This window comes from Pollachius pollachius (assembly GCF_949987615.1).
Source record: "Pollachius pollachius genome assembly, chromosome: 1".
Lineage (NCBI taxonomy): Eukaryota > Metazoa > Chordata > Actinopteri > Gadiformes > Gadidae > Pollachius > Pollachius pollachius.
The window spans coordinates 10197873-10210112 of NC_136934.1; the positions used below are offsets into that span (position 1 = coordinate 10197873).

The 12240-nt window shown below is 41.8% G+C and overlaps 1 protein-coding gene across 4 annotated transcripts; it reads left to right on the forward strand.

Moving 5' to 3' along the window:
• The first annotated feature begins 95 nt into the window (after positions 1 to 95).
• golm1 (golgi membrane protein 1) lies at positions 96 to 9140 on the forward strand. 4 transcript variants are annotated; one of them, XM_079738481.1, is made up of 11 exons: positions 96 to 272; positions 2286 to 2432; positions 3204 to 3404; positions 4011 to 4071; positions 4167 to 4269; positions 5619 to 5724; positions 5939 to 6113; positions 6312 to 6533; positions 6635 to 6793; positions 6940 to 7038; positions 7594 to 9140. In XM_079738481.1, exons 2-10 carry the CDS (start codon positions 2304 to 2306, stop codon positions 7035 to 7037), a joined length of 1254 nt encoding a protein of 417 aa, XP_079594607.1. In that variant the 5' UTR covers positions 96 to 272; positions 2286 to 2303; the 3' UTR covers position 7038; positions 7594 to 9140. The 4 variants fall into 4 exon arrangements, with proteins under 4 accessions (XP_079594607.1, XP_079594606.1, XP_079594605.1 ...); XM_079738480.1 differs by having other exon boundaries at positions 2298 to 2432; positions 5936 to 6113; positions 7594 to 9136; XM_079738479.1 differs by having other exon boundaries at positions 5936 to 6113; positions 7594 to 9135.
• The last annotated feature ends 3100 nt before the right edge of the window (positions 9141 to 12240 follow it).

Below are 12240 nucleotides of genomic sequence, written 5' to 3' on the forward strand. Positions count from 1 at the left end.
TTGTGGGTTTTTTTTATTCCCCACCAAGCGCATGCGTACTACAGACCGGGCAGGCAGGCGGATCGGGAAGCGTCCAACCTTCCCGCACTGTCCCAGTCCCATACACAACAAGGACTAGCTTAACATCGAGAGTTGAGCATGGGCGCAAGATAGGAGTACCGTCGCCCTGTATATTGACGGAAATAGGCGAGAGTAGATATTATTTTATAACATTAAGTGGGTTAAAGGCGTCGTTCACTGAGTGGCTGCCGTGGAAGTCACACATTGACCAGGTAAGTGATGTTGATGCTCGCATGCTAGTTATCGCTCGTGTTTCAATGCTACTGGCGACTCTGGGAGAAGCGCTTAGCTCGTTAGCTTAGTTATAGGTGCCTTGACTCAAGGACCAAAATGAAAATAGTGATGGATTTTTGAAGATACACGCGCATATTTCTATCGTGCGATAACTGTACTGTTTACACACGTGAACACGAGCTACATTGCATTTTTGTAACTAAATGTTTAGGTGTGTTGCATGCGGAAATGCGAGTCATTAAGCGCCTTCGATGCTTTATTTGTTGGTTTACTCTGTGATAAGTTGTCTGTTCAAATGGACTTTATATCGCGTCTTTCTAACCTGTAGCTCCTCGAAGCGCTTTACATTGCACCACAATCACCCATTCATAATTACATTCATACCGTTATACCGACTGCGGGCTCTGACGTTAACGTTACGTTACCACGCAAGGCGACAGCCAGCCCGACGGAGCAGCTGGTGTTGGCTGTCTTAAGTGTTGCCTGATGGGGATTGTTATAGTATCGCATTAGAGCCGGAAAATTGTCGTATTTAAAGCAACATCATATCCAAGATAACTGGGGTAACGTTAATTATGTAACTGCAGAAACCACTTATTTATGACGCGATTTTGAGGCTTCGTCTACAAATCTACGAGTCTACCAGCTTACTCACTGGCCAGCACCCCATCACCATGGACAACTCGTATTCTTAAAAATGTTGCTTGTTGTACTACTATATGTGCCAATGAAGACACTCACCATTCATGAGTTTCTTTGAGTATTTTCTTGCCCTTTAGGGGGCTTGGGTTAACTTAGGGGCGATCATAAATAGATGGCATGTAAAGCCCTTTGAAGCTCTTTCTGTGATTAGGGGCTATCAAAATAAAATGTACTTAAAATTTAAAACTTAATTGTTCAGGTAGTTATACGTGGAAGAGGGTAGTCTTTCGGGACTCACACTTCTAAAAATAGGTTGAATCATTGAAAAAAAAAGCATAGCTTAGTGAAAATAATGGTTCACTTGTTAACTATGCCTGTTCAGCTTCTACCAAGAAATTGTGCTTCTAAGTCACGTTCAATCGTTCATCATCAGAACAAGCATGGTTAGCTCGAAAGACCACACATGAGAAGAGATGCCTAAAGGCAGGCGTGGGATCCATATTTTAATATCCTGATCCATTCACAATATTAATAACAATGAGTTAGCCAGACTGATTACAACTAATGGAATTGATGCTAAAGTGCCATTAAATTATCTAATTGCCGTACATGCGGCCAATTCGGGTGTCTTGCTAGGGGACCCCTCCACACTTTGCCATGGATTAAAGCCGTGGATTAAACCAGCAACCTTCTGGTAGCCATGCAGCCGATGTGTGTGGCTTTCAGACACATGGGACAATGTCTTCCTTGTTCAGGTGGATCTTCTTGGTATCCTAAGCATTACATTATCAGTATTCACAACAATCAATTATAACAGTATAGGTGTGGTTTCACTCAATATCATTATAACAGGGTTTGAAAACTGAGTTTTATCTTGATGGCATATTTACAAAGATTGCACCAGTCCAGAAACCACCTATTATAATTAGATTTAGAAATAAAAGGAGTTAAGCTCTGGCAATATAGCCCAAATATGTAATTCAGCAAGACAAGACTAGACTGAATAGCTAGCATGAGAGTCCTTTGGAAGCTCTGATCACTTTTCTAACAAGAATAGTAACTGTAGTGCAACCGATAATTGATGTCCAAGAATGGCCTGTAGGCAAATTCTCTAGAGGAAAAAGGTAATAATAAAACATGTTAACATTTGCGTAAATTGGTACGCTCCAGAAGAGACTATTTAATTATACTAATTGCAGGTTATTCCTATTTTATTGCCCTATTTTATTAAATTATTCACGTTTATGATGTCAACCAAGTGCGTCAACCAAATTCACAAGGAGAGAGAATAAAGACGGAAATGTTGAATGAAACGGCTGGTGAATTGACGCAGAGCGTGATGTTCCAAGTTTCTTTCTTAGGCAGCCATGGGTGGTTTAGGTAATGGTCGTCGTGGTGGAAGGTCCCCTCCGCTAATGATTGGTGCCTTGATCGCCTGTATCCTAGTACTGGGCTTCAACTACTGGGTGTCAAGCTCCCGCAACCTGGAGCTTCAGGTAGGTCCAAGCCACCTGTGCCTGGTGCCATACGGCTAAGATCAAATGAGTCAACTCAAGTCGTATTGCGGATGTGATAAGCGTAAAAGTTGGAACAACCAACGCCATTGACTTCTTCCCTTCCTTATTATTTAAAATGCTTACCAGGGGTTGGATTATGCAAACACTTTCAACAAATGATGAACAAAATGGATTTTACTGTTAACGACTCTTTTTTTCAAAAAACATTTAAAAATATTTCAATATTATGGAAATTGAATTGATATAAAATAATTCTCTGTGTAAAAGGTAATACGCTTTAGAGCTTCTTTATATTTGTTTAGTATTTACAATCCTAATCTTAAGTGCAATAGGAGTTTGCACATGGTTGGGTTGTACATTGACCCAACACAGATAACCCCCCCCACCCTGGACAATTGCCAGGGGCTTTAACGGAAAAATAAAAAGGTTCTACAATTCTGTATCCTCCCCCCTCTTGTCTAACAAGACTAACATCCTATTGGGCTGACTCGAGGGAGACGTCACTAAAAGCCACACAATTCACGTTTACATTTAGCTTAGTTAAGGTGTATCTTAAGTAGGAACAGTGCAACTTGAGAGATACAACTTTAGTTTCAAACTGGTTACAACATAGGATTTACAGTGAACTTTAGACGTGGACTTGGTATCAGAATTATGTTGGACTGGTGCAACAGGCTGCTGGCCTCTTCTGTTGAGGTCCTGCCCTCAAGCACCCCTCTGCCTTCTACTAAAACATATTTGTCCCGTCAGACCAAGCTGTACGAGCTGGAAGGCCAGGTGAGGCAGGGGGCGAATGAGCGGGGGGTGGCAGAGCTGAAGAAGATTGAGTTCCAGGAGCAGATCCAGGGGCAGAAGGAGCAGATCCAGAGGCAGAAGGAGCAGGTCAGCAGCATAGAGGAGCTCTACAAGAGGCAGCTGGAGGAGGCTCAGAGCACCTGCGGCAAAGACAAGGTGTGTACACACACACACACACACACACACACACACACACACACACACACACACACACACACACACACACACACACACAGGGGTCATTGGGGTAAAGCAGTGGCAGTTGGCAACGGTCTCCCTTTGGGCACTGTGGGATTAAGTGGAACCTTCTGGTCTATTTAATATTTATGGGGATTCCCTTTTACTTATAACAACACAATTTATCACAGGAACATTAAAAAAATATACAAATAAACGCATACCTGCACATACACACACATTTGATTATGCATGCATTGAAAGTTGTGCTTTCAGACAAAAAGCTCACTCATCTGTCTGCAAATTAATGGATTAATCATTGTAAAAAATCGGACTATGTTTTGGTTTATATTTATGCAAAGCATTGTTATTTTATTCAAACATGAAAAAAAAATGGTTTGTTGCATATTTGTTTACATGAATGTAGAGAAACATAGACTTGTGTTAAATTGTATTATCCACAAATTCACAAGAGACATAACCAGCGCCGATAACGCACACAAAAACACTAGAGGCCATAACTTTCCAGTCAACAACACATTCAAAACAATAACTTGCTTTGAAAATACTTTTATTTGCTTTCAGGGCACAATGCAACTGAACATTTCCTCCAGTACTAAAACAATACAACAACTCAAAGGTAAAAGTATGTATTATGTGGAAAAAGACAAAAAACGAATCTCCCAATATAAAAAAACCCTATTTTTAAAATGAATGTCTTTTTCTTGTTTGTGTGTTTAGGTCAGATTAGCCAGCTGAATGGAGACTTTGGGATGCTACAGAAGCAACTGCAGGGTTGCCAAGGAAGCCTGGACACACTTAACAAGAAGTTCACTTATGAAATGTAAGAAACACTCTTCACTAAACATACTAATTCCAAAGCCTTTAACGTGTATATATATATTAGTGATGTCAGTTTAATGCGTTATTAACGGCGTTAACGCAAACCAATTTTAACGGCGTTAATTTTTTTATTGTGCGATTAATGCTCTTTTGGCTTGGCAAACGTTGTTTTTTCACCTGCTGTCCTGCAATAACTAGTCGCGTTAGAAAAACTACAACACCATACTGGATCTATACCGGAAACAAAACAACAAGCACGCCGCACAAACTTGTTGGGGCAAGCAAGGATACGGGTGAAAAACTCCTTAAAAGTGTGTGTGTGTTTGTGTGTCACTCTGTTCGAGCCTGCACGAGAGTTCAATGTTGTCATTAGCTGTTACGTCTTTCTGACCAATCGCAGTTCAAGGCCCACCTGGGCTGTACCACCTCGGGAGGGGCCGCTCAGTTGCTCCCCTCTAGACAAAATCGACTTGGTTGCGACGTTGACAGTTTGTGAGTGTTGCGTCTGTTGAGTGAGTGACGTTAACTTGTGGGCCCACCGCTCAGGCTGCCGGACGGCGCTGCAAGGAACTTTTATAAACGCAATATTGTTATCCCGCAGTAATCAGCCCGACAGCTCCGAAACGTTAACGGCCCACCGGGAATTCTGCCGACTCTCCCGATTACCACTACGTGTGTGTGTGTGTGTGTGTGTGTGTGTGTGTGTGTGTGTGTGTGTGTGTGTGTGTGTGTGTGTGTGTGTGTGTGTGTGTGTGTGTGTGTGGGGGGCGTTATTCGATAGCCTGGTAATGTGTATAGGCCTACGTATGGTAGGAATATTCATACTGGTTTAAATAATAAATGTTATAGTATTTCCCATCTTTGCTGAGCAAGAGTTTTGTTCGAAAGTTCAGTGATTGAAACAAATAAAAGCCTGGGCTATTGAAGTTTTACGGTAGGCCTACCACTGTCATTCACCTACCCGATGTCAAGTGGACCGGGTTGAATTCACTGCGGGTCTCTCTTCTTACTGTCCTTCTCAACTCTCTGATCTCACTAAAAGGCTAGCAGCACGAAATAAAGGGATATTTAGAATAGAAAAAAATGTGCGATTAATCACGAGTTAACTATACGATTAATCGCGATTAAATATTTTAATCGCTTGACAGCACTAATATATACTAATATATATATATATATATAAAAATACACACATAGCATATCAAATGTGAATATTTAAGTATGATTACATACAAATAGGTATCTAACTTAATCTAAATGTTTTATAAGTGTTGTACCTCTCTTCTCAATTTGAATGAGCCATTATGTGTATGCATTCATTCATTATTTAGTGTGTGTGTGTGTGCGTAGGACCCAGTGTAGCACACAGATGCTGTCCCAGAAGGAGGTCTGTGATGAGAGGGTGTTAGAGGCTCAGAAGAAGCTGGACAAGCTCAAGCAAGCTCCCGTGTCAAAGGTGAGCCAATACTTCCCTTCCGATCGTCTCCAACAGCCGGGTTCTCAAATACGGCTTAGCATGGCAGCCTTCACGGCAGAAAAAAGCTTATTCTTACAAAATAATCCAGCTCCAATCGAGTACATGTTAAAGAAAACACTTTATCATCCATTCATGAAAATGGTAACGAATATTCCCTGGTGCTTAATGCCTGGTAACATTGGTTCCCCAGCAGGCCAACGTGGGCGCGGCTCCGACAGGAGAGGAAGAGAAGGCACGTAAACAAGCGGAGGAGGGGAAGCTGGGGCTCGATGACACCAAGACGCTGCCCGTGGTAAACCACAGCCCTGCCCAAGCCAATGCAAAAGAGGCCCCTGAACTACTGACCAATGAGATCATCATAAACAAAGGTGAAAAATAGACAAGGAAGAAAAAAAACAACTGTTCATTCTCAGCTCCTTAATGCCCGGCCTCTTAATGTGCTGTTAGTCCCTCTGAATAAAAGTGACCGCTAAATAACTAAATACTGCTGAATAATAATTGGCCGTGGAACAATGAGCACAGTAACTAGAGATCTCATTCTCACATGGTCCTTTATGGTTTCCCAGGCCTGGAGGCCCCCGGAGCAGAGACCCCAGACCAGGGTCTCCCCCTACCAGAGTCTGAGCCAGTGATCCGTGTGGCTGCAGCACGCCTGAACACCTTACCGCCACTAGAGGGTGCCGTGACCCCTCAGCAAGAGGGACCAGCCTCTCTGAAACGACAGAGAAGTAATCTGACAGAGGATCATGCGGTGGAGGTGATGGACATTAAGGACGAGGAAATTGAAGGCAAGGATCTAAACAGTTGTTCCAATTTCAAGCCCCACTTCAATGCAAGGTGAACACCGGACGTTTCTAAGAGGTAATCATTAAGCTGTTGCTGTCTCCAGAAGCCGACCCCGGCCTGGAGGACATGCTGATTGAACAGGACAAAGTGGAGGCGGCCGTCGGTCAGAAGGTCACGGAGCCGGGGGATTACGACGCAGATGAACAAATGCCGGGTGGGGTGGACTTGGAGAAAGCCCAGAATCAGAGGATGGAGAATACAGGTGAGAGTACAGCCATGGCCACCTCCTCTCTACACCGTAGCTGTCCTAACCCATAGTACATCGATGAAGTACTTGAATTATGCAATTAGAAAAGGGGTACTTCCCCCATGCACTATTGTCCCGTAATGACCAATCTTGCCCCGCAGACAAGGAGATGGAGGAGGAAGTGGCCGACTACAATGGAGACGAAGACAACGAAGGGGAGTTTGAGGCTGACAAACAGGCTGAGCTGGCTCAGGACTGAGGTAACACACACACAGACACACACACACGCACGCACGCGCGCACACGCACACACACACACACACACTGTGATGCACCATTATACAAGCCTCCTTATCAGAATTTTGAACATGCCTGGTCCCTTGCTTGCTGCTCAATTTAAAAACTCACGAGGCCCAAGAAATATTAAATAAAGTCATGATTGTTTTGTGTCTATGACTGCTTATCCCTTATAAAAAAAACATAATTGGGTTATCTTGTGGCTAGACCCCCACCACTAGTGGCGCTAGGGAAAAGTAACATTACAATTTTTTTTCTTATTTTGAAACTCCCAGCCTCCTGTCCTTTTGCTTGCTTCTCCCTCCCACAATTTCATTGTCAATTTGATGCATCATGTTGGGACCTGACATTTTCTGACATTTAACATTTGGTTTTAGACTTTTAGATTAGGTGTTTTCATGAATTATCCATACTACTAAGTGAGCTAAATATATGTTATGCAAGTAAAATGAAACGGTATGGATTAGAAAAGTAACAATTCCTGACATTAATAAACAGTATTTTCCTGTGTATTTCAGGGCTGAACAGGAAATCGAAAGACTTTCCCCTGGACCACACTCTCCTCCTAGGCTTCAGCATAGTTAAGGTCATATCTTCCAATGAATCCATCCAAGAATCCATACTGAACGACTTTCTATAGGACAGGTCTGCAGTTTTGAGGTATCCACTGAAAAGGAATATTGAATGGAAAATGACAGGCAGTAATTGCGTTACCATTAGACTGTATCTGATCACTGTTGGCAAAGTCTAAATATGCCGCTAAAACGAAAAAGCACACATAATCTTCTATTAGCTGTATTTCCAACTTTCAAGGCTGCCTGCTCAGAAAAGCGTGGGACTCAAGATCACGTGAAATCTGTAGCCTCCTGAAGACGTTTCCACATTATTATTGGTTGAACATTTCCAACGCTTGAAGTCACTTGCCGACGAATGGCTTGTTTAGCATATCTTGCTCAGTTGTGTGCTGTGATGGAGAAACAAGAAAACACTGTATCCAAACGAGGAGCTGTGACTCCTCGTGAAAGACCTCGGTCTTATAATTGATGATGGAATTCCTCCACAAGGAGGCGCTGTATCACCAACCCGGTCCTCCTCCTTGTGTTTAATGGCGGCATCTCAGCTTTTCTGCCTTAAGAAATAGCACAGGCTGCGAGGAAAGATTCTGTGATAGCAGTGCTGATCATGGGTCAATGTAACTTTAATGTTGGCGCTGACAGCAGAAGCTCTATTTTGTCCCCCCATGCTTTTGTTGTGGTTTTATTCTGGGATTAGAAGAAGGGATGAGGATTCCGGTGTTTTAACCCTCAGGCTTGCTTATTCGCCTTTGTACCCAATAGACCCGTGGGATCTGCAAAGTAGGCTTTTGACTAGCCATGATTTTTTTTAATGAAGGAGATGTTTTGGAACAAACACAATCAGGAACAATGTGAAAATCTTGGAGAGAACATGTAGAATAAATCATGAGTTATGAACTGACAAACAGCCGTTATGAAAGGCATTTCAGTTGCCTTCACTCTAAACCAAACAATTCAAAACTAATGTCAAACATTCAAACATATCTGGTTGCCTTGTATTTATACAGGACAGCGTAGTCCGAGTTGTTTTAAAATAGTACCCTTAGAGATGTATATTTTGAGCCATTTCCAACATGCTTATCCCGCCTTTGTTTAGTTTTTCATTATCACAAAGAGGCAATATTGATTTACTACTATTGGTTGGTTGGGTCAATATGAGCGTTGGGCTTAACGTAACAAACTATTTGTGGGAAGTCGTTTTCTTCAAGAATAGGATCCCTGTTATGCTCTGTTCAAAACGTCCTCCATTGTTCATCATCAAAAGTTGGTTGCTGTCTGCACCCACGGCTGAACCTTTTCTTATTATTTTATGATTTTGATCCAATGTTTAAATGTTATATTTATTTAGATCATTTATGAAAAAATAGATTTGTTGTCAATTTGTTTTAAATGATTATGCTTTTATAGGAGAAATGACAAAATTACAAATAAAGCATTTTTGTTACCATTTTTTATACGATATATCACTTTTCACAACATGAGAATGTTTCCAATTGAAGGCAATCCCCAGTGAAAATGAGGAAAGGTTTTTCAAGTTTTAATTTAGGCTCAACGTTGGCCGAAGTTGAAGAATTTCATTGGAGAGTAAGATAAGCCTACGATAAATGATTTTCATACGTACATTTCAACTTGTTAAATATTCAAAGAAGCATCAAGATATAGGCACTACCAACTGCACACTTCTGCAGTTGGTATTGCCCATATCATGATGCCTTCTGCAAGATAAAGTCATGTTAATGAAGCAATACAATGCCGCAAGAATAGACTTCTCTTTCACAAATAAACATTCAATTCATAAATTCTCAAATAAATACAATATAATTGTAAATGATATTATTAATTAAAGCCATCTACTATGTTGCATTTATTAAAATGTGTTCTTGAGAGTATTCCAAGTATTGGCCCTATAGACCTACTGTAATCAGATTGCTCCCATTTTAAAAACAGAAAATGCTGAAAATGACTTTCATTACCTACATTTACATTTACGTTTAGGGCATTTAGCAGACGCTTTTATCCAAAGCGACTTAAAATAAGTGCATTTGTTACAATAAGTACATTTGTCATAAGAAGTGAAACAAAATATCGCTGTCGGTACAGTAAAGATGTTCATAGAACCAAGTGCAAGTATTACAATCGCTTTCTAGGGTAGGAAACCTTACTAGCAATTACTAAGAATTTTTAGGAGATTGAGTGTGTTACTGTTAGGCTACATCTAAACTAACAATTAGAAGACATTTCATTCTTTCATAAATGTCTTCATTTATAGTCTTAATTCATTATTAATATATTATTGTTTATGTATAATTTATTATACTATTTATAATTATAAAATTATATTAGTTTGTATTGCACATTTAGCACATTCATTTTTTACAAGTTAATTTACATCCCGATTCTGCTTCATTGTCTTTGGAGTTGTAATGTGTGCCATTGTTTGACTAAAACTTCAAGATAAACTATCTAGGTGTCTGTGGTCACATGTGAAGGATATAAATATTTGGCAGACAGTTGACAGAACTGGTGCACTCTGATTCACAGTCATTATGATGCTGTCCTGTCTTATTTTGTCCCTGATGCTTGCAGGTATGCTTTCATTTCCTAACCACATTGACAGAAACACAAATGTATTCATACTTTTTAGAGAAAGACCAAGCAATGTTTGTTTTGTTTAGTAATTTCTGTCTGTTTCGCTACATTATTTGGTTCAGGCGCAGCATCAGGGAGTAATGTTGAGAAGAGAATTCTGGGTGGTGTATCATGTACGACGGAGGGGAAATACCATGTGAAGGTGAGCTGGGACGATGGCCAATCCCCCTGTGGAGCTTCCCTGCTCAACACCAGATGGGTTCTCACTGCCGCTCGTTGCGGAAATCAGTAGGAAATCTTTTTATTATTTTTCTAGTTAGGAGATATAATTGCATTGAAATCTTTTTTTTCATTATACGTCTATCAGAATTGTGTAGCCTTCAAAGGTTACGAAGGGAGACCATATCTCAGGCAACTTTTATGAAATTCCCTTTCTTCTACAATCTTGAACTGAGGAAGAAATATGGATCTTAAGTTAATCATACAGCTTTGCTTCCCCAGCTATTTGAGACGCTAAAATATGTAGGCACACACATTTGATTGATTTAAAACAAATACGTTACCCTGTTATGAATCATAATCTGATTCAATCCCTTTGTAACAAGTCTCAATTTCCTTCTCTTTACAGCAATTTGAAAGTAACCTTTGCTGCTGAAGAAGGCTTCTTCTCCTCAATCAAGGCTCGTTTTGTATCCAATGAGCAGAACATTTTGGTCAAACAGCAGTATTTCTACGACAAGAAACATGATATTATGCTCATTAAACTAAACAAAGCAGTATCTGCCAACCTCGCCACCATAGAGCTTCCTCCCGAGGAGGATATCCCGGAGGAAGCTGCCCCGGAGGAGGCTGCCGACGAGGAGGCTTCCCCCGAGGAGGCTGCTCAGGGCCTCTCTACTCCTCCCGTGAAGCATTGCACTGGCCCCAGCCTGAGTCAGACGGTTCAGATCGGAGGCTGGGGAAACAATGGTGAGGAGGGAGGAATCAAAATGCTTTTCTTTTCCTTTTCGATGACTGGTTTCCTCTATGGTGGTTCCCTACCCCTCTTGGTAAAGATAGGCCGTAGCCAAGGCCCTCCTGGTACCATAGCTAGGGCCCTCCTGGTACCATCGCTAGGGCCCTTCTGATACCATAGCCAAGGCCCTCCTGGTACCATAGCCAAGGCTCTCCTGGTACCATAGCCAAGGCCCTCCTGGTACCATAGCTAGGGCCCTCCTGGTACCATAGCTAGGGCCTTCCTGGTACTATAGCTAGGGCCCTCCTGGTACCATAGCTAGGGCCCTCCTGGTAAATATAAAGTGTAGCTGAGGCCCTCCTGGTGCCACAGCTAGGGCCCTCCTGGTACCATAGCTAGGGCCCTCCTGGTACCACAGCTAGGGCCCTCCTGGTACCACAGCTAGGGCCCTCCTGGTAAAGGTAGACCGTAGCTATGGCCCTCCTTGTAAATACAGACCGTAGCTGAGGCCCCCCTGGTACTATAGCTAGGGCCCTCCTGGTAAAGATGGGACTTAGGTAGGGCCCCCTCCTGGTAAAGATGGGCTGTAGCTAGGGCACCTGGTATATATAGACCAGGGGTTCTCAAAGTTTTGACAGCTGAGGGCCAATTTAGGAACCCAAAATTTGACTGAGGGCCTCCAAAGGAAAAAAAATAGACGGGAAACGCCGTCAGCATCGCAGTGGTGAAAAAAAACATTGCACTGTGGACCTCTGGGATTGAGGTCAAGTGAGGTCTAAATCACGAAACTGAGGTTCATTCTTTCAAGGTAATGTACAGTCGGATTAAAACTAACAAATGTAAGAGGATTTTATTGAAAGCTAGAGAGTCGACTTTTCTCTTTATACTTATTTAAATTAATATTGATATAATAAAAAAATAAATAAAAAAAAATCTTTATTTTTTTTAACTTACATCTACACGTCATTGTGGGCCGCCATCGGCCCGCGGGCCGCACTTTGAGAACCATTGATATAGACGGTAGCTAGGGCACTCCTGGTGAAGAT